A 25,760-nucleotide genomic window follows, 5' to 3' on the forward strand; every position below is an offset into this window, starting at 1 on the left:
AGCCAAATCAGCGAATGATCAGACACACCATTAGCCAGATGACTCACTTCCTGAACAAACATTGCCTGCGACGCAGGCACCAATACATGATCAATCCTGGAGAAAGAGTCGTGTGCCGCAGACACATGTGTGTACTCCGGGGTGCAGTAGTCTCCACCCGTCAACCATACCAGTTGCGGAGACAAAATCCGCCAACCACCTACGAGAGGGCAACAACACAAGGGAGGGGTACCTGTCCAGCTCACCATCCATCACAGCATTAAAGTCTCCTCCTAACACCATGATACCTACGGGCAATGACAAAAACACCCTACTCAGATCGCGAAAGGTGTCTACCTGCAACGCGGGAGGAACATAGAAAGGAATGTAACAGTCCTACCCTCCCAGACCCCCCGAGATGCCCATATAGCGGCCCCGGTTATCAGACCAAGTCGCCTGTATAGTAAATGGAAAGGAGTTCTTCACTAGTATCCCCACCCCTCTAGAACCCGAGGTGAAACCTGCATGAGCCACCAATTTATACCCCCCCCCCGGTGTAGCGCCATACATCGTTTACCCATAGTCCATCCTGCCCAGGGAAGACTGGACCCTGGTGATCGCTGCCATTAGATCCTTCATCGTCGGGTCCTCTCCGAACAGAGGGGTCACTCTCCTGACCTCCCGTCTGAGCGCGCTTCTCATCCACCGGGGAACCCTTAGAAAACTGTACTTTTCCAGTCTGTTGGACTGAACCAGTCTGGTAGTCCTCGATGTTTTCGGCGGTGGCTTTTCGGGGTCCCCTCTCGCCGCCATTCTCGACCCCTATCCGGACACCACCTCCGCCGATCGAACAAGGCCGAGCCACAGTGTCGCCCACGTCAATCAAAGCCTGTCGATCGCGGGGTGTTCCGTCCCGGCAGGAGAGTACAGTAAGAGCGAGTATTAGAGGGGGACCCGAAGGCACCTCAGATGCAACACTACTTCCGTGGACCGGGCTCCGACCCAGCACTTCCGGTCCAACTTGCCGATGTTGTCGAACTTCAGAGCAGAGAGTGTCACACGCAGGGTCCCGGTGTGGTTTCTAGAAGGCCCCAAAGTTACAGACGACGGTATTATGTCATCGGAGTGCCCAAATCCATCAGAATTTCACCTGGTGGTTCAGGTGCTGGTCCCCCACCCGATGGTAGGGATGGGGCTCAGGATAATGTGCCAAATGGCAAGTCAGGATGTGGCGGCCGGCGGAGCCGATGCTCAAGCGGCCATCTTGGTCGCTGGCGCGGCTCCTCCCCCCGATGTGCGTTTTTTAACGCACATCTTGGTAATATGGCCCACAATGCCCTCTTCCCATGGAAGTTTCCTCCCATGGCAGGAGGAAGGACACTGAGCACTCTAAAGTACCCCTAACCTTCAGATTTTTCCTGGTGGCGACAGACATTGAAAAACATCTACATGTCGGCCCATTTAAATTAGGTAGGTTAAAATATAGCCAAACCTTTGATGGCCCTTACTCCATCGGGCCCTCGGAAGAAAATGACCACAGCGGAGTCAAACTTTGGTCTGCCCGAATTTAAATCAGTCAGCAGACCATAGTCTTTGCATGGAGGGAACTCCATCACCATTGGAAAGGAGTTCCCTCTCCGCCAAGATATAAATCAGGCCTACAGTCTTTTCCATATCCAGATGGACTGCACATTCACAGGTTATGAAAAGACTAAATGGCCCCTTCCTTGAAATCCTACGCTACATTCCCAAAGTGGAGAAACAACAACTGTGGCTTTATTAAACAATTTCCCTTACTCTGAATTTTACAAAGTGGCCGGTTTGGCTTATCTGCAGTATCTGTGCGTCTCATTCCTCAACATAGGTTGCCATCCTGGTACTACTTCCTCATTGGGTCTCGCTGGCAATGCATCCTGCAAGGATGCATGTGTCCAGCTGGAGACGTATAGCGATCAGTCTGGGGGGAAGGAGGACAAGAGGGTGTACGAGCTTTTTCTCTCCTGGATTCGTGTGCGCGAACGCGCACGTCGCGTCCCTCGCCGTACACATGCGCGCGCAGACAGACACTCGCTCACACACACACCCCCTCCCCCACAGTCACACACACGCACTCCAAGACACATACACACACACACGCACGCACACACACATACACAGCCCGCCCCCCCCCCCGCACGAGCGCGCACGCGGACACACATGCTCCCCCCGCAGCTCAGCAACCCACTCACCGGCTTCCTTCGTGCGGCGGCTCTCCTCAGCTGCAGGGCCCGGCAGCACTACTCTTCTTCCCTCCTTCGGCACCGGGGCGCAGGGTAGGCTCCTGCCTGCTCCGGTGCTCCAAACAATCGCGGCTCTTCCGTGGGAGGCGGGGTAGGCTCCCGCCCTCCTACTTCCTGTTTCCTGTTGTCGCGCCGGCCTGCCTGACTTCCTGACTTCCTGGTCGCAGGCCGGCAGAGTGACGAGGATGTTTGATTTGCGGTATTTATTTATTTATGCATTTTTATATAGCGCGGACTTTACCCGAAGGCGGTATTTATTTATTTATGTATTTATGCATTTTTATATAGCGCAGACTTTACCCGAAGGCGGTATTTATTTATTTATGTATTTATGCATTTTTATATAGCGCGGACTTTACCCGAAGGCGTCAGAGCGCTTCACATTAGGAACAGAAATTAAACATAATGAGAAACATTACAAAAGAACAGGTTGCAAAAACATACGTTACTTACATAAGGTAATAGTGACAATTGTGAGCAAACAAAATACATGAGGTAGTAAAAACTACGAGCAACCAAAAATACATGAGGTAGTAAAGGTAATAGTGACAATCGTGAGCAAACAAAATACTTGAGTAAAAATTGTGAGCAACCAGAATACATGGGTAGTAAAGGTAATAGTGACAATCGTGAGCAAACAAAATACTTGAGTAAAAATTGTGAGCAACCAAAATACATGAGGTAGTCAAAAGTGCACAAGAGGAAATGAAAGTGACAAGTGTGCAGTTATAAGAGAAAACAGAGTATAATTAGAGGTATAGTCCTGCAATAAGTGCTAGACACTCAGGCTCAGGAACAAGCGTTACATGGGCAAGGTGGCACTTGTGCAAGTATCAAAGGCAAAGACATGTGAGAGGTAGCAGCCGTGTGTTGCAAGGGCAGAGTGGTGTGTGCATGTTACAAAAGGGCACCGAACACCAGTACATGGAAAATACTGCAAAAAGGCAGACCCTCCAATCACAGGCATACACTGGGAAGGCACTTCCATGGTCATGGAAAGTAGAAATTATCAGTAGTGGGAAGTCTTCCTCACAAATAGCAAGAGGACGTGAATTACTTTTGGAGGTGTCTCTGGAGGAGGAGAACTTTGAGGTCCCTTTTGAAGGCCTGGGAGGAGGCGGTGGTCCGGAGCTTTTTTTTGTCCTCTCGCGGTTTGTAAATACAAAACATATTGCATTACAAATGCTATAGGTATCACATTTGCGAAAGTTATAACTATTGGCATTGTAAATGACGAAGCTATTAATTTAGCTATTTAAAAAAAAGAAACATAAATAAAAACTTTGCCATTTACAATACCAATAGCTCAAACTTTCCTAATGCGAGACCTATTGCATTGCAAATGCTTGTTTTTGGTTGGGGATGGACTTACTATTCTGTTAATAATTCTTTGATGTGAAGACGTTTTCCTCATGTGATCTTTTATTGGATTTGTAAAAAAAAAAAAGACTCTATTCTCAGTGATGGCTTCAGGACAGCAATCCGTATATTCTGTGGTTTGTGAACAAACTAAAACAACTACCAGTACGGGGCCTGATAGGATTCTGAAGCTGCCAGTCAAACATTGCTTGCCTATCTGGCTCCATTTCTCTCATCACAGGAAAGTGTTCACAAAATCTAATCTTAACATCCTTGTTTTACACTAGTGCCTTTTTTCATTTGAATTGTTTTTTTTTTTTTAAATGAAAACACCAAGAAAATGCCAATATAGCCTGTGGACAGGCTTCTGTATTTAACATACAGGACTTCAATGAACATGCTCATTGTGGGATGAGAAGAAGAAAATTTCAATTTCCATCATGGAAACCTTCATTAAATTCATAAACAGCCCCGTCCTTTTCTAGTGATTGCATCAGGATGGTAATTCTTATAAATTATGTATCTCATAGTTGCCTTAAATGAACAAAAGCAACTGCCAGTACAGGGCATGATGGGATTCTGAAGTCTCAATGTCAAGCTTCTACTTTTGGAAAGTATTACCTATCAGGCTCAGTTTCCTAAATGTACTTTTTTGTCTTACTTCATTATGGAAAAGGTAGCGGTAATCTTACCTCGACCCCATTTTTTACTCCCGTGACATTTTTAATTTGTTAGATGAAAAACCTGAAGACATTATGGGGCAGATTTACAATTACTGGCGCATCCCTGCAAAGTAGCAGGGATGCGCCAGTAATTGTGCGCCGCAGCTCCGCCACCCATGGTGCGCCGCATTTAAAATGCGGCGCACCATGGGGCCAAAATCGGCACAGATGCGTCACGCATCTGTGCCTTAAAGGCAGCGCATTGCTGGAGTTGCGTCGCAAGCACGACGCAGTTCCAGCAATGCTCTGGGGTGGCCTATTCTTTCAATGCTGCCTCAAGCCTTACGCCTGCTTCAAGCAGGCGCAGGGTTTTGATGCAGCATGGGCCCAAAAGTGACTGAGTGAAATCTTATAGATTTCACTCAGCCACTTTTAGGAGGTGTTCCCCCCCTGCGCAGGAACGCCTCCTTATGGCGCAGGGCTTTACAACGTGAGGCATCTCCCAGATGCGTCACGTTGTTAATACCCCGCACCATGGCTCATCTTTTGCGCCGCCGCTGCGTCACAAAGGTGACGCAACGGTGGCACACAAGCGGCGCAAGGGGCTTGTAAATATGCCCCTATGTCAATATTGCCTGTGGGCAGGCTTGTATGTTCAATGCATAATGCTTCAAGGAACATTCGCATGACTGGAGAGCAAGATTACAAGTAAGTGTATTTGCCTTGTTTTCCTTCTTGTATATATTCCTTGAAACTGTTTTACATGATCAAGTAACAACTGTGTAAGAAGTTCCAATGGTTATTTCTATTCAGACCACATCCTGCCACAAAGACCAGAAAACACCAATAAGCAGAATTAAAAGCAATTTATTTTCTCCAACGTATAGCCAAAAGGAAAGAATTAACAGAAAAGGAAGCAGAAAATAAAACATTTGGCATTTTGACTAAATATGCCCCGACAGAGTATGACTCCAGAAGTGATATGGAAGATATTGAATTCATCCCAGCTCTTCCCAGTACCTGCAAGAAAGATTACTGGCAGATCAGAGAATGGCACAGTGGACAAAACAAATATACAATTGATGAAGGATACGATCAAAGTGTGACTGAAGTTGATGATAGCGACTTGGAAAACCTTTTCCGAAGTTTTGCAGGTAAATCTACTCTACCGGCCATCAAATAATTTGTGTATTTGGCTATTTATCAAATAATTTGTGCATTTTGCTTATTTATAAACTGGCTGTTAAATGTTTCTGTATGTAGATGTACCAATATGTATTTCAATGGAAGATATTTCATTTATTTTCCTTTCACAATTCTTTATTATCCCCAAGAACTTGTCAAACAAGTGGAGATGCCTGAAATTTATAAAACTGCGGTAGATAACTGGTGCTGCTCAGCTTCCACTCCCAGTTTGTTTTCCCTTCCATAGGCACCTCCATTTGAATGTGATTAACTTCGTTAAAGTAATTCATATATATTTTTTCTAGAGGATTTCGCTCATGAAGAGCAGGAAGCCTCTCATCTTAAACTGCTGTGATGAAAACCGTCGTCGGATACCATGGGCGCTGCAGCGCACAAGCTATGTGTGCTTTAATGGAAGTAAAATGAAGGTGGCTTATAAACTTGTTTGGGGGAAGACCACTCAGTAAGCTCTTATGCTTGTGAAAAAGGTTGTTTTATTGGATACAATCAGAGCTCTCGCCATTATAACCTTCCTTCAGCTTAGCGTCACACTCTAAACCTCCTACCATATGATCTAACAATAACTTTGTAACCCCCTCAATAATTTCCCACCCCTCAGCCTCTTACAATAAAATGTTTTCAACTTTAACACATTTTTACATCAAAACTTGCTTGAGTTTCCATTCTTGCAATGACGCCCTCTTCCACCTGCCCGCACTGACGCAGGCAGTCAGACTCTCGCATTGCCACAATACTTCTTCTTCCATTTTCTCTTTCTCTCTCCTGTTTTTCTCACCTTCTTGATGTGTGCACCCTTTGAGACTCTTGACCTTCAAAACTGACATTCTAATGGCCATTAACATTGGCCAAGAAGGTCTGAGAATTATAGGTGCTCTCGGCACACCCTCCATACAACTTCTACCCGATTAAGCCAGCCCTCTGGACATGATGTACCTCCTTCCTTCTGAAGGTTGTGACTCCATTCCATTTAGGTCAAAACATCACCCTTCCATTCTTCTTTGATCTGTTTCATCCCTATAAAGACGAGGCAAGACTCCACAGTCTGGATCCGAAAAGAACGTTGTTCTTCAATAGACTTCTGGATGAATGCACAACACTTTGTTGGGTATGTAGGAGCTGAGAAGGGGAAGGCTGTGCTGGCACAGGGCATCTCAAGATAAATACTGCAGCATCAAGATCGTTGAGGGTTTGGGTACTCATTCACATCTGCAGGCATTGTCTCCCTGAGAGTGCTCATTTCACCAAAGGAATTGTAGATGCGGGCCAGGAGGGTGGTCAGTTGCTCACCAAATATCTTATAGAAGCCTGGTGTAAACCTGTCATGTCCCAGGGCTTTGCCAGGCTGCATCCATGCAATGGCTAAAAGGGCCTCATCCGTGCGAATGTCTGCCTCCAGCCAGAGTGCGTCCTGTGCCAGTATGGGTACAGTTTGGGGCGCAGAGAGGTGCGCCTGAGCATCTCTGGAGTCTGCCACCTCTGCTGTGTAGAAGTCTGCATAAAATTGTTGGAATGCCTTTTCTGTGTCTGTATCCTTGGTAGTTTTGTGTCTGTCTCTTGCCAGGATCTCTGCAATACGTCCCTCAGTTTATAAGCGAGGAGCCTCCCTGCCTTGTTGCCTCCTGTGTAATATTTCTGTCTGGTCCAGAGTAGCGCATATTCATCTTTTTCCAGATCCAGTGCATTTAGCTGCTTTCTGGCTAGGTCCGATCGCTGCGCAATCTGTTTGCACCCGAACGGGCATGCTCCTTCTCTAGATCTCTCACTTGAAAGGTGATTGTCTCTCCTACTTTTATTGAGCCTAGCAGAAATTGCTATGAAGGGCCCCTCAATGACCGCCTTCAGTGTTTCCCAACGCAGTAACATGTGGGTGTCTGTAGTATCATTGGCCTGGAGAAAGTGCTGGATTACCTCCCTGACTTCTTTCAGAGTTTCATTGTTAGAAGTTTATTGTTAAGTCGCCACGTTCTGTTGGGTGTGGTGTGGCGCATTGTGTGAAATGAGATGTTAATTGGAGTGTAATTTAAAATTGCCTGGAGCCCCTGTATCTGGCTGGGCGGTGGCCCTGGAGACAGGACAGGGTCAGGAATGAATCAATCCAGGCGTAGATCTGGTGGGAAGCAGAGAAAACAAGCATTTGCAATGCAATAGGTCTCGCATTAGGAAAGTTTGAGCTATTGGTATTGTAAATGACACATTTTTTATTTATGTGTTGTTTTTGAAAATAGCGAAATTAATAGCTTTGTCATTTACAATGCCAATAGTTTTAACTTTCGCAAACGTGACACCTATACATTTGTAATGCAATATGTGTTTTATTTACATGACTTAGATGTATTAATATTACAAATAACAATGGCTTTTATTCTTTTTAATAATTAATACTTAAATAAAAGTTATTGTAATTTATAATGGCAATAGCTTAAACTTTTGTAAATAACATTTGGGAAGATTATGTTCAGTGTATTTTACTGTGATGAAAATCCAAGAACAGAAGTGAAATATTAACATCTTTTAATGACATTTGTAATAAAGCTTGAAACATTGAGAGAACATATTAGAACCAGTTGTTGTTGAATGGTTGCACAGAGTGATGCTGTGGCGTTCAGTGGTGCTGAGTGATGCTGTGGCCTTCAGTGGTGCTGAGTGATGTTGTGGCGTTCAGTGGTGCTGAGTGATGCTGTGGCCTTCAGTGGTGCTGAGTGATGCTGTGGCCTTCAGTGGTGCTGAGTGATGCTGTGGCATTCAGTGGTGCTGAGTGATGCTGTGGCGTTCAGTGGTGCTGTGGCGTTGAGTGGTGCTGAGTGATGCTGTGGCATTGAGTGATGCTGTGGCATTGAGTGATGCTGTGACGTTGAGGGATGCTGTGGCGTTGAGGGATGCTGTGCGCTAAGTGGTGCTGTGACGTTGAGTGGTGCTGTGGCATTGAGTGGTGCTGTGGCGTTGAGAGGTGCTGTGGCATTCAGTGGTGCTGTGGCATTCAGGGGTGCTGAGTGATTCTGCGGCGCTGAGTGATGCTGTGGCATTGAGTGATGCTGTGGCGTTAAGCGGTGTTGAGTGGTGCTGTGGTGTTGAGTGGTTCTGTGGCGTTGAGTGGTGCTTAGGCGTTGAGTGGTGCTGAGTGATGCTGTGGTGTTGAGTGATGCTGTGGCGTTGAGTGATGCTGTGGCGTTGAGTGATGCTGTGGCATTGAGGGAGGCTGTGCGCTGAGTGGTGCTATGGCGTAGAGTGATGTTGTGGCATTGAGTGGTGCTGTGGCGTTGAGGGGTGCTGTGGCATTCAGTGGTGCTGAGTGATTCTGTGGCGCTGAGTGATGCTGTGGCGTTGAGTAATGCTGTGGCTTAGAGTGGTGCTGTGGTGTTGAATGGTGCTGTGGTGTTGAGTGGTTCTGTGGCGTTGAGTGGTGCTGTGGCGTTGAGTGGTGCTGAGTGATGCTGTGGTGTTGAGTGATGCTGTGGCATTGAGTGCTGCTGTGGCATTGAGAAATGTAGTGGCGTTGAGTGATGCTGTGGCGTTGAGGGATGTTGTGCGCTGAGTGGTGCTGTGGCGTTGAGTGGTGCTGTGGCATTGAGGGGTGCTGTGGCATTCAGTGGTGCTGAGCGATTCTGTGGTGTTGAGTGATGCTGTGGCGTTGAGTGGTGCTGTGGCGTTGAGTGGTGCTGTAGCGTTGAGTGGTGCTGTGGCATTCAGTGGTACTGAGTGATGCTGTGGCGTTGAGTGATGCTGTAGCGTTGAGTGATGCTGTGGCGTTGAGTGGTGCTGTGGTGTTGAGTGGTTCTGTGGCATTGAGTGGTGCTGTGGCGTTGAGTGGTGCTGAGGCGTTGAGTGGTGCTGAGTGATGCTGTGGCCTTGAGTGATGCTGTGGCATTGAGTGATGCTGTGGCGTTGAGTGATGCTGTTGCGTTGAGTAATGCTGTTGCGTTGAGTGATGCTGTGGCGTTGAGGGATGCTGTGCACTGAGTGGTGCTGTGGCATTGAGGGGTGCTGTGGCGTTGAGGGGTGCTGTGGCATTCAGTGGTGCTGAGTGATTCTGTGGCGCTGAGTGATGCTGTGGCGATGAGTGGTTCAGTGGTGTTGAGTGGTGCTGTGGTGTTAAGTGGTGCTGTGGCGTTGAGTGGTGCTGTGGTATTGAGTGGTGCTGTGGTGTTGAGTGGTGCTGTGGCGTTGAGTGGTGTTGTGGCGTTGAGTGATGCTGTGGCGTTGAGTGGTGCTGTGGCGTTGAGTGCTGCTGCAGCATTGAGGGGTGCTGTGGCGTTGAGTGGTGCTGAGTGATGCTGTGGCATTGAGTGATGCTGTGGCATTGAGTGATGCTGTGGCGTTGAGTAATGATGTCGCGTTGAGTGATGTTGTGGCGTTGAGGGATGTTGGCGTTGGCTATTGGCGTTGCATTATTATTTGCAACGCCAATAGCTGAAACTTTCAGTAATGCAAGACCTAGTGCGTCGTAAATGCTTATAAAAGTCTTTCACTTTGGCAGATGCTCTAAATAAACATTTAATTACCTACAAACCCCGTTCTCGTACGTATATGAACAGCATTATCTGGGTAACGCATGAAGGAGGATCTTAGGCGAGATCGGCATGTCGCGTACACACTATGCAAAATGGCATTTGTAGCCCGCCCTTCATTCCTCACAGGTCAAGCAAGCTGTCTAGCTTAATGCTTTGGTACACAGCTGCATATTCAGTGCCTGCTGTTCAACTCCTGTCCACAGCTGCCATGGACTGGTTGATAAGGGGGAGGAGTAGGGGAAGAAACAGACATGAGGATGCTGTAGTGAAATGAAGCAGCAATGGGGTGTGTGGGGGAGCGAGAGAAACCGGAAGGTTTTAAAAGAAGTGAGAGGAATGCTGCTAACGAGCTAACCGACAACATTGGCAGATCGACATGAAGGTGCAAAGTGGGTTGGGGCGGGGAGCAAGGGAAACACAACGCACAAAGTGCTTGGTGTAAATAATAATATAAAACAAGCAAAAGAAAAAATAAATCATCAGGAGAGAGACTGTGGGATAACCTCCACAGCTGCAACCTCGGACCTGGGGTACCAGTTCGAGTCTCTGCGTCGGTAAAACTGTGCCAATAAAAAATAGAATGTAAATACATGATGCTTGTTGTCGTCACTAAAACAATGGCAGGAATGCCGATAAACTAAAAAAAAAATATATACCAGCCAGGAGCAGCTGGGAGCTGCGCCGTCGGAACGACCAGGAGGAACCCTGAACACAAGGGGGAATGGTGAGGAGTGACGACAGGGGACGCATGAAAAGCAAAATATAACATTTTGCGAAGTCCTTAAAAGTTTAAATAAAAATAACCACCCTCAAAGTGTAAAACGTGCATCATTGGTGAAGCAGAAGCGCTGGTTAATGATTCGGCCGGGAACCTTTCAGCCTATGCAAGAAAAGATAACAAGCACATACGAGCAGAGGCAGGCCAACAAATAGAACAAGTCTTCACGGCTCGATGCTGTTTGGGAGGTGGGATGGGAAGTAGGAGAGGGGGGAGTGATAGAGATGAAAGCGCTAGCGGGCAAATGGTGACCTTAGCGCTAGCGGCCGCATCCTGGCAAATGGTGACCTTTCAGCGCATTGCTTTGAAGTCTCATGGCGGGGGAGGAGCTTGGAAGGCATTCCATTGAAGTCTGGTGCTGCGAGGCTGATGGGTTTGACGTGGACGCGCGTCTCACACGAGTGCATCACATGAACTGCACGTAATCCGCGCTTGGTCAAGAGTTTGTTTCGCCTACTATACACTTGGCTATTAATCCCTGCGGGGTATAATAGCCAAGACCTAAAAAGGTGTATCCTCTGGGGATGGGTTTCTATGCCTCCAAACATCCGTGAGGCATATATTTTTAAGCGACAGTAGATTGTCTGCCATGAAAGCCCCTTATTGCCTCACTGTCTGTGCTGACCCATCTAAGACCTATGTTGGACAATACTGCAGTCCCCACCCACCAGAACATCTGAGTTAGGGGAGAAAGTAAAGAGGCCCAGTGCGTTAAGGATAAACTGTTCTTGGGTATCATTGGGAGAGTTATTGTGTTGAAAGTGTAAACATGTAGTTATTCAGGGAGAGCCAAAACAGACCTACTTGTACTGCAGCCCAGTATTGGAGTAAGTAAAGAACTACAAATGGCCTGGAACTGGAACTTGCACATGCTCCCATAGCAATTAATAGAGGGCAATAACTTACACATTTACAAACATATGAAATAAATTACACCACATAACATTTTAAATACAACTTTATTTCAATAATTACGAAGTTTATTATTACATATTTTTGTTAATGAATACATTTTAAGTGCTGGTTTTTAATATACACAGAAGATAAATAATACTTGATTTAAAAAAAATTAAAGATTAATTTTGTTAAAATTTCATATCACCTTTTGTAAGGAGCGCTCTGCCGGTACAGCAAGGAGGTTACTAATAACAACTTTTTAGTTGGGAATGTAATCATAGTAGTCTCCAATCCTGTTCTCCATCCCCTCATTTGAAGGGTGATAGAGACTCATATATTTGCAGTAGATATACAGATGGAATTAACGAATTCTTTTTATGAAGAGATTTAAACCTAGGTATATGTAGGGGTAGATCTGTGTGTGTAGAGATCTGCACATGCAAATGTAATTTTGTGAATCGGCCCCCTTAAGTCAAGTGAGTGGGGCCGATGACTTCTTGAGGTATGTTGAACAGTTTCAACAAAAATGTAATCTCTTTGGTCTGAGGATCAACTGAGATTTCGGCCCAAATGCTAAAATTGGCAAGAACTATCAGCATGCCATAATCCATTTGTGTATCGAGGAGAAGCTCTTTTAGTAATGCAAAGTCAGCTTAATCAAACTGACTGTAAGGAAGTGCAGATACTGAAAGTGATTTTTGGTAGATCACTGCTTCTCCACCCCTTCTCTTATCCACTCGTCTTGACTCAGAATTTGATACCCGGCAGGGGGTCAGGTCTTCAATGACAGAGCTACGGTCTTTTGTGAGCCAGGTTTCAGTAAGAAATAGTATGTGTAGTTTGTCATTATTGATTATGGTCTTTATAAAAGTAATGTTCTTTACAGCTGACCTCACTATACACAACCAGCTGACCATCTTAAATTTGCTTTAATTTGACAAGATGTTATTGTTTGAAATTTGGAAGAAGTATGTATTAGCAGAATCAGGTGGTAGAGATTTTTCTTCGAATATTCTTTATAGTTAGGATATTCTTTGTAGTTAGGCAGCCTAGCTTATACATTTGTAGAAAAAGAACAAGTATTGCTTCATCTTTATCATAGTCTTGTATAGTGTCCGAGGCCAGTGGAACAGTATGGCTGGCTGACGTCTGGCATGGATGAGTGCATACGGGCTTGCCTTAGGAGGGCCAGCCGTGCACCCACTGTGCCCCTCCACACTGCAGCCTCCTTTTTGTGGCTCCCAGTTTTCAGCTACAGAAGACTCCATTGATAGGGAGTGCTAGTAACCCCAAACCAATAACTCTATTTCAGTCACACATTGATTAGTATTCTGCGGGGCTGCAGTAACCTGTCTTTCACATTCATCGTTGGTGCATTGAACCAAGTTCACCCAAGGGAGGAAATCCCACCTGCTAGAGCTACACCAAAGTCGTAGCTTATGCAAAAGCACATACAAAACCAGACATACTGCTCCTTGTACATCTTGAAAGAGAATAATAGCCTTCTCCCTGTTACAGACTTGCACCATTTCTAGAATTTCGTCCAAAAACTGTTATTCAAGATGGTGATGTTACCAGAGGTCATACCTTACCTACAATAGTAATATATTTAAAAAAAATCAATATTTTTATTGACATTTTCTGCAATCAACACATCAAGCAAGTATACCAAGAAACTTTAGGTACATGAGAGTAAATGCACAATCGGCCATATTTTACATCAACACATTTTCTTGTCCATGCAATGAAGAGGCAACTGTTGATACAAGGTTTGTCTCCCATTACAGGGTTGTGCGGGTTGGGGCTTCTCTTCGTCATCCCTCATGTCAATGCTGTAGTGGTGCAAGCAGGGACTCCATATTTTGGTAAACTTCCTTGGGCACCCTCTGGCTTTTTATGTAACTTTTTAAGCCATATAGAGGTCCATCACAGTTTTCCAGTCCCCGAGTGTGGGGGGCCAGGTGTGTCCCAGTGTTTGGCCACATCTTGCTTTGCCACTACTAGGCCCAGATTGCTGAACAACAGTTTGGCTCTAGGGATAGCCACATCTGTGTGCTAAGGCATTCCCAGAGTGTGTGTATAAACGACCAGCTTTCTGCCCCACAACGAACGCAAATAACAGAATTAGCACTGCCGAAGCTATGCAGTCCAGCCTTGTCATAATAAACCCTAGGAAGGACTTTAAATTGGATTTGTCTAAATCTAGATATAGTTGCAATTTCCCTGGGCTGCATTAGAGCTGTGTTCCAATCCAGGTCGTCAAATTCTCCCACTTCATTTTCCAGTGGCGGCACACACAAACACATTCGTTCAAAACACTCTTTCCCAAACATTCATACATGCACGCACGCTCGCACCAAACAATGTAAAAAGAAAATAAATCACACTTACCTTCAGCCAGCTCTGCTCCTCCTCGGAGGTTCCACGAGGCTTGGAAATGCTGCCTTCCCTCATTGGCTGACCTGAGGGAAGACAGCAGTCCTAGGGTCATCACAGAGTGGGATGGGGTCAGGGAGACTACTGACCCCACCCCCCTCTGTGATGAAGTGTCACTGATGGACACTCGACCCTGGGCGCTTCAGGGCTTAAAACTGAAGCGCCCAGGAAGCGCCCAGGTGCGAGGCAATCATTGAAGCTTTCCCTCGTCACTGAGGGGAGGGCCTCAGCAACCTTTGCTGAGCTGAGAAAGTCACGCCCAACGGAGCTGTGACTTTCTCAGCCCAGCAAAGTTCAGTTGAGGCAGCCAGGAGCCAGTGCTAAATGCGCATGTGTGTCTCTTGGCTGCTTAAACTGAAAGTGAATAGAGTCTGTCAGGCTGACTTTTGTTCAGCCTGACAGACACTGTTCCTACGGGGAAAAGGGGGCGGGGTGGGGCCCTTCTGCCCAAATGGACCAGCCACACCTGTCATTTTCCCATCGAGCTTTTAGCTTTATTAAAGAGTCGGGCCTATTATTGATGATTGTTTTATATGTCTGTGACACAGCCATTTCTGAAATTTTCCACATTAGAAGTCTCCTTTCTAGAGGCATATTCCGATATGTTTTCAATATCAAGTCCCTCGGTCACCCTGCATGGTGCAGCTGGAGGTATTTGTTGTGTTGAGTTGGTGTCTCTTTGGAGAGAGCTAAAAGGGATTAGGGCACATACTTCTATGATGTCTTCCAGTTTAAAAATCCCTAGGGTATTGCGGGCCTAGAAGCCCAGCAACTTCTTGAATTCCTTCATGCGTGTGCCCTGCCATAGGGGGGTTTCTCTGCTGACTTGCGCATTCTATTTAATCCAGCTTTCTGCCCCGTTTCAGGCGTTTATAGCCACCTGGGTTGCTGGCAACAGCTTCCTCACCCCTTTCCCACCATAAAGATAATGTAAGTATGTGTGAATTTGAATTCGAGCCCGTTATAGGGCGCACATGGGGTGGTCTCCTGGCATGTGTCTCAAGTCAATAATCACAATCAGATGGGCTGCCCAGTAGTATGCTTTTATGTTTGGGAGGGCGATACCAGTGTTGTATTGATTCCTTTGCAGGGTTTGCAATGCTATCCTTGGGTGTCCTCCATTCCAGGGGAACGTCCGGATCATCCATTCTATTTTAGGGAATATGTCCTCTGGGATCTTATGATAGGTATTTTGAAGTATGTATATAAGAATTCGGTAGCTTTCTCCTCTTGTACATTGTGACCCTACCCAGAAGTGTCAGTGGCAGCCTTTTCCATCTTTACACATCTTTGTGGAATTCTGTCAAGACCTTGCAGATATTGTGCTCTAAGCTATCAACCTTGTTTATGGTCACATATATGCCTAGGTAACGGAACCCCTCTCTATCTACACACAATTGCCCCTAGGAACTCAAGTGTGTCCAAGTGTCTGCCTGCTGGGTATAGTCTCGATTTGTCCCAATTGATCCTATAGCCTGCATGTGCCCCATGTGTGTTGAATATATGGAAGAGCTCTGGAAGTGTCTTTTGCGGGTTAGTGGCATACGGTAAAATATCACTGGCATATAAGGAGATCCGTTCCTCTTCCAATGTGTCCTCCTTTTCCCAGAAGTCTGTTAGACCTGAGTGAATGCGTATGATGCAAGCTGATGGTTCCAGCACAAGGGCAAATAATAGCGGCACAGATGGCGCCCCTGGTGCGTGCCCCTTTCAATAGGGAATGCTGTAGATATTACTCTGATCACCTCCACTCGGGCCATTAGGTCTTTGTCCAAGCCCTAAATTAGAGACCAAACCCATATTTCACCAGGACGTACTTAAAGATTGGCCAATGGACAGCTTCAAATGCCCTCTCGCCATCAAGGGACAGCAGTATGTGAGGTCTTCTCTACGGTACATTGTTTTGAGGCAATTGTTAGAACTGGGATTTCTGGTTGGCTAAGGTTTACGCCAAAGCCAGGCAGAAACCACCATTCTAGTCACACGCCAAGATAACCCCTGCTCAACCCCCTTGGTAGCTTGGCACGAGCAGACAGGCTTATCCCGGAGGCAATGTGTAAAGCATTTGCGCACGCACACAGCAACAACATCCCAGGCACACTACAAAAGGAACTCCACACAAGGTTATATAAAAAATAACTTTTGTATTATCAGAAAAACATCAGATAGTATCACACAATATACATTGTGCCAACTGGCACGGGCAATATTCACACAGGATTATTTACATAGGACATTGCCATGTGGGCCACTGTCAGGAACAAGCACTTGTTAGAACTAGTACTTAGAACAGTTGTAGCACAAACTGACAATTGTAGAACACCACCAGTAACCACTGGTAAAGGTAGGCACACAGTACGCAATACTAATAACCATAGGCCTAGATCACGCAGGGACACAAACTCACTAGTATAACATACTAGGCAAAGCAAACTTCTAAGCATGAGCACCTTTAGAAGTATAACACAAGCATAAAGGCAAAGCACATTACGCAGCAATCACATTTAGGCCTAACCAGTATAAATACGGTAGGCAATCTCCTCACTAGTCTAAACACATTAGACCCTACCCCCTAAGAATAACTCATATTTAGGGGCGTAACTCACAGAGTGAAAACATCTCAATAGCATAAACCTACATAGGTAAAACAACCTCATAATCATAAACCAAAGTTTTAGAGGTATCAGATACAGGGTGCGCCAAACATACTATAAACAATACATTTTCTAGCACCACATCACTCTAGCCCATAAATCCCATTAGGCAATTATCATCACAAACATAGTGGAAAATCACATTGCGCAAAAATCACATTAGGGACTTGCGCCCTATCCACATACCAGCCCCCCCTGGCCAACTGGCCATCTCAAGCAGGGGTTCAAATGCCCTGTGTCCAGAATGTCAGGACGCGCTGCCAATGCAGCGCCAGTCAGGGGTGCTCCACCGGCGCAAGCCTAAACGTTGCAGCTGCCCACTACTTGCTGGGCAGCTGGGGACAACAACAGGGCCTAAACGTTGCAGCTGGCACTAAGTGCTGTGCAGCTGTAGAAGGCCAGGCACCTCTGTGCCACTTCTGTCCCTCTCAGGGACTTTCTCTCAATTGTGCCTAAACGGTGCAGCTGCCCACTGCTTGCTGGGCAGCTGTGAACTCAAAACTGCGACTGGGGCTTTCACTAGCCCTTAGTAGCAAACACTGCGCAATAGGTTGGAGCCCTCTAGCTCTGAATGAACAACAGTGCATTGGAGCCCTCTGGCTCTAGGCTCAACTATGCCCATTGGAGCACTCTGGCTCCTAACTCCTCATGCCCCCAACATGTGACTTTACATAAGGGTACCCCTGGGGGAGCCACGGGCTCTTGAGAGCAACTATGTCCAAACTGGGGTATCACTGACCCCTGGGGACACTACTGCGCCCTTTAATAAAATGTCCCCCAATCGTTGGAGCCTTCTAGGCTCTAGGAAATTATCAAAAACGTTGGGGCGGCCCACTGCCATCCGGGGCCGCCCTAAATGCACCCCTGGTTTGGTGCCTCACACCGGCACCAATGCACGCAAGGAGTTCCCCCCCGCCTTTAAACACTCACCGGCTGCTAGGGGGGGCTCCTCTGGCGTCGGCAGGACGTCTCTGGCTCTCGCAGTGGGGGCAGGCACCGGCAATGTGCCTCGCGCCCCCTCCGCTATCCACTGCTGCTTGCTGGTTCTTCTGCCGGGGCTCCCTCCAGTACACGGGAGCCCCGCAAAACTGTGTCTCCTAATCTGGTGGCAGCCCCGGGCTCTCCCCACTCCACGGGAGGCCCGGGCCGCGGGAGGACGTCCCTTCTTCTCCCAGGCGTGCGCTGGCCAATCACAGCGCAGCGGCGGGGACCTTCTTGAAAAGCCGGAAGTCCCGCCCAGAGTCAGGCACTACGGTGCCTGACTTCCTATTTTGCGGCGGGAGGGCCGCGGCGGTGATTCAACAGGGGCAAAATGAGGGGTGGGCACCCTCGGTTGTAAAAATAAAAGTAGAAACGGGGTGGGCACCTGTTAACGCACACATAAACGGGGTGGGCACCCGTGCATAAACATAAAATGAAAACGAAGACGCAGGGTGGGCACCTGCACACTCGGGGGCATCCAAAGGGGCAGGAGCGCTTCCCTCTTCGGGAAAACCACAGCGCTCTGCCAGATGTAAAAATAAAGCGCTCCATTGCGCAGAGAGATACCCAGGGGCATTTCAAGCCAATGCCAGCACTCACAAGGTGCTGGGGCAGCCCCCAAGTCCCTAGGGCTACAAGCAGCCCAGCAAAACGGTTCCAGCAGTCCTGAGTGGAGTGGTGTGGCTCACTGGTTAGAGGCGGCAGACCCGGAAGCAGAGAACGGCCCGGGACCAGGGTTCAATTCCTGGCGCTGCAGGGTCGTGGACCAGGGTCAGCGGACTCGATAATTCTCACCTCGTTGCCTACTCTAACCAGGGATCACACACGGCAACTCTGGGCAATAGCTTGCCTCATCTCTACAACGGCCCCCCACATTCGCCGGGGATGCCTGGTTTCACCTTGGAGATACCCAGTAGGTACCATCTCACAGGGATAGCCAGGACGGGTTCCCCAGCGGTCTACAGCGCCACGACGCCTCAGGGCAGCAGTGCGCTTTACCAGATACATACATTCATTTAGGTGGAGCAAAAGTAGCTCATAGCAAGGAAAAAGTCCTCCAGCATCCAGGGTATCCAGGGGCTGGGCAGGGCCCAGGGAGGCAAGCCTTCCCCTGGGCCCCAGCAGCAGCACGCCCCTGGTTGTTTCAAGTTAGGAAAAACCAGAACCTTTTAAATGAGGTCACAGCCTCTTTTTATACACCATTTCCCTTTGTTTCCAAAGGTGCAGGCAAGGGGCGAACCAGATGCAACTGGTTCCTGGGCTCTTTGTTTTGCTCAACCCCTCTGCCTATTCACAGGGTGGGTCAGGGACATCAGACACACCACAGGGGGCGGAGCCAGCATTGTGGAGGGAAAACCCAACCCTATTCAGGTCCCAGGTGCAGCCCCTTCCTGCCATCAACATGCAGATCTCCCCATTCACCACCGGGGCAGACCCATCCTGACTCCAGGAGCCAGGCACACCAGCCAGCTCCAGCCAATCACAAGCCAGCACATTCACTGCACAGACACCCCAACTTCTAGAAGTGGCACTTCCACACTAGACACATTAAAGCCGCACACATCATCGCGCAGCATTCAATCTCACGAGTTCGCACATACCAAACTTGACCCTGCACCCCCCACACATTAGGAACTACCATGGTCATACATATTCCCCATGCATTCCTATGGGAGGGCAGGTCACTCTCACCACACATACACAGAGAGCTCACGCACTTTACACTGTACCACAGGGAAAAAGTGCGCAGAGGCCTAAAATCACCAACACCAGGTTACAGAAACAGGCTAGGAAAAAGCAAAAAGTTTCAGGGTGAACCTGCCAAAAAGGGGCAGGTCCAACAGCAATAATATACTCTTCGGAGGATTTAAACTTCGTCGACCTCTTGGACATAAAGCCCAATTGCTCATGATGTATAAGGTGGCAATAACCTTCAAGGATATAATTTTGGTCTCAATGTTCAAGAGTGAGATCGGACAGTAAGAACTACAGTCTGTCATGGATTTACCCGGTTTGTGTATCACCACTTCTGTGGCGTTCTGGAGATCATGTGGAAGGGACCCATTGTGAACAGTTTAAGCAGGTAGGGGCTCAGTAAACCGGCATTCCTCTTGAAGAGTTCTGCCGTTATGCCGTTAGGGCCTGGGGTCTTTCCAGGTTTAGGATCGCCTATGGCCGTCAGTACTTTAGCAAAAGCAATGTCTTCTTCGAATGTCTAACAGGAATCCACCATGGGAGCTGGGACGTTCACCTCCTCCAAGTACGTTTCTATCTGGGGAGCATCCGCCAGCAGGCACACCCTGTAGAAAGAAGCGTAATACCTGGCAAACTCATTTGCATTCTTCCCGGCTGTAACATATGTGATACCATTTTCACCTATTATGGCATTTACCTCTCTCGCCTCCGGCTCTCTCCTGCTTACCCATGCTAGCAATCTCCCATCTTTATCACCAACACCATATAGACGCCAGCGTGTGGCTAAGATGGCGGCTTTAGCCTCTTGGTGTGCTAGCACCTGGTACTTTTTGCGGAGAATTACGATGGTGCCAGTCATGCCTCTAACCCTTCAATGTCTCTAGTTTCACTCATTACCTTATGCATTATAATGTTTTGTGCCCTATTCTGCTGAACTGTTTTATAGGCCTTCCACAATATGACCGCCGAGGACACCAAATCTTTATTTTCATTAAATTATAGTTCTGTGTTCACTCTAATCTCACAGGCCATTTGCTCATGCCACAGTTCCCAGGTCTTTAGTTTCCATCCAACCCCTGACCTACAAGATCTCTCTCTATCTCCTCTTCCTCTCCTACCCTGGGCGAAGATGTAGTCTAGCCTGAAGAATGCCGTATGGCCACCAGAATAATATGTATAGGCTTGTGGCAGTGGATGACGGCGCCGCCATAATTCTGACGGTCCCAGGGTCTTTGTGACCTTGGATCCACAACATCATTATAATCATCCCCAATGATATGTTGGAGAGAGCCTGCCTCAAGTAGTACTTCTGCCAGTTTGGTGATCATTTGTTTCTGCAGCCGTTGGGGGGCGTGGACACTGAACAGGGTCACATCTTTTCACCCCCAGATCCCCTTAACTGCTACATATGTTCCATTAGGATCCACCACACGTTCCTTCTACCCTAAATGGTGGTGTTTTTCTAATCAGAATCGCTACTCCGCAGGGGCCTGTCATAAAACCTGCATGGGCAAGCGTCCTGTAGACTCCCATTATCAAGAATCCACATTTTGTACCGCACAAGTGCGTTTCATGTCAGAGGGTTATGTCAGGTTTCCACCTGTTGGAAAGCACCGACCCACACAACCTGTATTTCTTCCTATGGGGCTGTGAATATCTCCTACAGCTGGCCCGATTTGTGTTGCCCTATAAGATAATACATTTAGTTTTTGTGTCAATCTATTTTCTATATTTTTATTTATTTCATTTCTTTATACATTTTGCAAATCACAATCAATGTATACATAAAACATAGTATAAATACAAACAATATATACAAAGCAAAACAAAGTTATCGAAAATAAATGGTTATTTGATCAATACTTTTTAACTTCATATTAAAAGATGATACAAAGAACCCTTATGCTAAAAAACATACAAGTGACACAGAGACATATCTCTACACATAAACAAATATTCATAGGAATTTACTACCTCTTGCCATTATCATAATCATACTCAAATCAAATCAAATCAAATAAGCTTTATTCGATATTTCAAAGAATATCATACAAGCATACATAGCAGAATAAAAACATACGACAGTACATTTAATCAATTCATTAAAATAGAGAAAAAATAGAGGAAAAAAAAGTTTATAAGAAAAATAATGATACCATTTAAAAAAAGAAAGATCAGGGGAACCAAACGTTTCATGATTAAAAATATTTACAATGGGCCTTGCAAATATTTTCTAAATTTGATCAACAATTTTAAATACTGTTCCATGATACATATGACTTCTCTATCCTCTAACATCAGTAAGCGCTCATACGCGTCCTTACAGGACCTCAGACCCCATCTCTTTAATAGGGGTTTCAATAATGTTTTCCTGAGAATCGCATAATAAGTACAAAATAAAATGGTATGGATATTTGATTGCACAGAAATGTCATCACACGGACAAAGACTCAGATTCCGGGACCAGTCATTTCCTGCTGGAAAAGTTATAAGACGGAAAAATGACCCCAGTCTAAATATGGCAAGCAGCATTCTGGCATAGCAGGAAAAGTCAGTGGACAGGGATGCTTGAAGCCCCTTGTGCTGCGTCACCCTTTGGTACGCCTGGAGTGTTGGGTTTAGTTTTTGATGGTTCCATCTTTTAGTCTCCAAGTGATCCAATAGTGTTTTTCTCAAATTTTTTCTTGAAATAGAATACAAAGTCAAAGGATCAGAAAAGTACTCTGGGCGACCAATGTCCACAAAAAGGTTTTTAATATAAGCCAGCCATTTCGTATGTCTTGCCCCCTCCTGTTTGAGAAGATCCAGTATTATTTCTCGATTCAGATTTGTTTCAATAGTGGTCCAGATTTTATGCCACAACAGTGGAGGCTCGACTTTAATTAAGTCTGAAATAAAAGGTAAGTCTAACTCAATATGCATCATATATACGGAAGTAGATTTAGGTGTTGCCAGCAAGTACCTTAGGAAATTATTTTCCTCAATTTGAATAGAGGCAATGTTTTTTTCGATGCCCCAAAGGCCAGCCCCGTAAATTGCTGTTGCAACGCATTTTGCTTTGTAAAGAACAATTAACTGTTTAACAGGCCTCCCTCCTATTCTTCCAGCAAAGTCTCTGAGCCCACCAACAGCTCTAACAAGGGCAAGTTTCCTCATTTTAACTGCCGACTGCCAAGAAAGGTGTTGGTTCACAGAAATGCCCAAGTACGTAAAGTTGTCCACTGTCTCTAGTCTTTGCTCTTCAATATAAATGGGACATGATTTTTTAATTATCTTCTTATTACAGACCATTGAGTAAGTTTTCCCAATGTTGACTCTCAGGCCTTTGTCGTGCATGAAGTCTCTGAAAGCCGTAACTGCCCTTTGTAGCCCCACTCTAGTTTGCGAAAGTATTGCAGCGTCATCGGCATAGAGCAAGATAGGAATTGATTGCCCTGCCATTTTTGGATAATCACATTCAATGAGTTTTAGATGATCCCCTATTGCATTAATATAGAGGGAGAAGAGCATTGGGGCCAATATGCACCCCTGCCTAACCCCTCTATATATGGAAAATCTTGGCGAGCACTCTCCTTTTGGGCCATATCTTACTCTAGCTCCCGCGTTTCTATAAAATTCCTTAATGAAGATGAGTATCGATGAATCTACTCCTAAAAGTTCCAATATATCCCAAAGTTGTTCATGATGTACACAATCAAAAGCAGAGCTTAAGTCTACATAGGTAACATACAAATTTCCGTTCTTTGTGTCAACATATTTGGACATAATAAGATGAAGGTTCAGAGTTTGTTCAACTGTACCTCTCCCTGATCTGAAGCCGTACTGGAGTGTTGAAAGTATGTTCTTCTCCACTGCCCATGCTTCGAGACGTTTCAGTATGATACGGCCCGCGATCTTCATTATGGAATCAAGGAGGGAGATAGGCCTATAACAAGATGGAGAATGCCTATCTCCCTTTTTAAAAATGGGTATCACTACGGCCTCATCCCATGATGGGAAGTGGCCCAAAATATTCGCAGAGTTCAAGGCAGAGGTCAATATTGGTGCCCAAAAAGATATTTCTGCTTTGAAAACATCTGTTGGAATGGCATCTGGGCCTGGTGCCTTACCAGCTGGACTCTCCCTTATCGCTATCTCCACCTCTTCACACCTAAAGAAAATATTAGAGTGAGTTTCATCAAGGGGGTCTATGCTTGATGAAATCTTTGGTTCTGATATCGCCGATGTGGGTTTACTATATAGTTTTTGAAAGTAAGCGGCCCATGTCTCACCATCAATCGCAAGATCCATATTCCTCTCCGGGATCTTTACCCATGGGAGCGGGGTATTTATAAATTTCCAGAAGGCCGAGAGATCTCGATTTTCACATGTTGACAGCAATTTTTGCCATGCTTCTTCCTTCAAAGCTTTTTTTCTATTTTTAATAGCCAGGCGATAAGTAAGTCTGGCTTGTCGGATCTCCGTAGTTGGTTTTGGAGTTATATGCAATAGATTCTTTAATGTCTTTAAAGCTATGGAACAATCTTTATCAAACCATACTTTAGGGGTTATAGCCCCTGTCTTGAACTGTCGTGTGAGTAATTTTTTGAAACTGATCTGTATTCTCAAGAAAGCTTCTCGGATGGAGTGGGGCTGTTCATTTAAGGAGAGGCAAATATGTATCTCCTCCCACCTCATCGTCAATAAGTCCTTCAGCAGTCTAGCAGGGTTGATTTTATCCCATTTGATAGTATACCCATTGTGAGCCCCCAAAACAATTATTATTATTATTATTATTATTAATCGATTTGTAAAGCGCAGTTGCTGCCCAGGGGCGTCCAAGCGCTGATTATAGACAGAGACGTGGCAGAGCACACGGGGAACTAGAGGGGCTTCATGAATAGTATGGTTTTCAGTTTCCTGCGGAATGACAGCAGGTCGGGTGTGGATCGAAGAGCAAGGGGGAGGGCATTCCAAAGCTTGGCGGCGTTCAACGAGAACATCCTGCCCCCGGACCTGGCTCTCTTTACTCTGGGTACCGCTGCCAGAAAAGCACCGGTAGACCGGAGGTTCCTATTAGGGTGGTAGGGGGTGACAAGGCTGGCGTTGATTGCTGATCCGGTCTTCCAGAAGGCCCGATGTGGGATGCACAGAGCCTTGAATGCCACTCTCTGTCTCACAGGCAGCCAATGTAAGCTTCTCAGTCCCTGTCTGACGGACTGAGACCTTGGAATTTGGAGTATGGTACGTGCTGCGCAGTTTTGTACCACCTGTAGCTTTCGGAGAGTCATCTCAGGCGCCCCTAGGTATAGGGCGTTGTTTGAGTCCAAACGGGACTGGATGAGGCCTTGTACCGCCACCTTCTTGGCATCCAGAGGTAGAAGTGGCAGGACCTTCCTCAGCGTTCTTAATGGTCCAAAACAGGTGGCAGACAACTTGGTGGCCTGAGTGGAGAAGGAGAGTTTGTGGTCTAACCAGACTCCCAAGCTCTTAACACTGTCCTTGGGGGTAGGAGGTGCCCCTAGGCCAGCGGGCCACAAGGAAGAAAAAGATAGTGGTGAGGCTGGACCCAGGAGCATAAGTTCAGTCTTTCCTCCGTTCAGTTTGAGGGAGGAGTTGGTCATCCATTCCCTCACGCTCTCCAAGCAGTTCAACAGGCCGGCTGAGGCTTGCCCACCGTTCTCTTGGGCCAATGAAACCACTAGCTGGGTGTCGTCGGCGTACGACACAATTTTGATGCCGTACGGTTCTACTACCCCAGCCAGTGGTTTCATATATGCGTTGAACAGTACAGGGCTCAGCGATGAGCCCTGTGGAACTCCACAGCTAAGAGGCTTGCTGGTAGATGTTGTGTTCCCATCAACGATCTGGAAAGATCTATCAGCCAGGAAGGAACTGAACCACCTTAATGCGTTACCCGAGACTCCGATGTTCTGGAGACGGTTCAGCAGAGTAGCATGGCTGACCGTATCGAAGGCAGCACTTAGATCAAGGAGGATCACTGCCACTGATCCTCCCTGATCCAGTATTCTTCGAGACTCTTCGGTAACTGCTAGCAAGGCGGTTTCAGTCCCGTGGCCAGGTCTAAAGCCTGTCTGGGAGGTGTGCAGTAGGGAGTGATTCTCCAAAAACTGGACCAGGAGGGCATTTATGTGCTTTTCCAGCACCTTGCCAGTCCACGGAAGCAATGAGATGGGGCGATAGTTGGAGTAGTCGTCAGGGTCCAAACTAGGTTTTTTTAAGAGCGCCCGTACAGAGGCTTGCTTCCATGCAGTGGGAACTGTACAGGTGGCCAAAGATGAGTTTAGCAGTTCCAACACTACAGGGAGGATGGCTTCGCCTGCCTG

The 25,760-nt window shown here is 46.6% G+C and overlaps 1 protein-coding gene across 6 annotated transcripts in view; it reads left to right on the forward strand.

The window, feature by feature from the left end:
• The window catches only part of TEX14 (testis expressed 14, intercellular bridge forming factor), a 2,253,432-nt gene that overhangs the window by 1,822,833 nt on the left and 404,839 nt on the right, over positions 1-25,760 (forward strand). For all 6 annotated transcript variants that reach the window (XM_078679858.1, XM_078679856.1, XM_078679860.1 and 3 more), the window contains one exon: positions 5,167-5,433. In XM_078679858.1, the coding sequence (XP_078535984.1) occupies positions 5,167-5,433 (267 nt within the window). The remainder of the gene's footprint in view (positions 1-5,166; positions 5,434-25,760) is intronic.

The sequence above is a fragment of the Lissotriton helveticus genome, chromosome 3_1, assembly GCF_964261635.1.
Source record: "Lissotriton helveticus chromosome 3_1, aLisHel1.1, whole genome shotgun sequence".
In the NCBI taxonomy this organism is placed as follows: domain Eukaryota; kingdom Metazoa; phylum Chordata; class Amphibia; order Caudata; family Salamandridae; genus Lissotriton; species Lissotriton helveticus.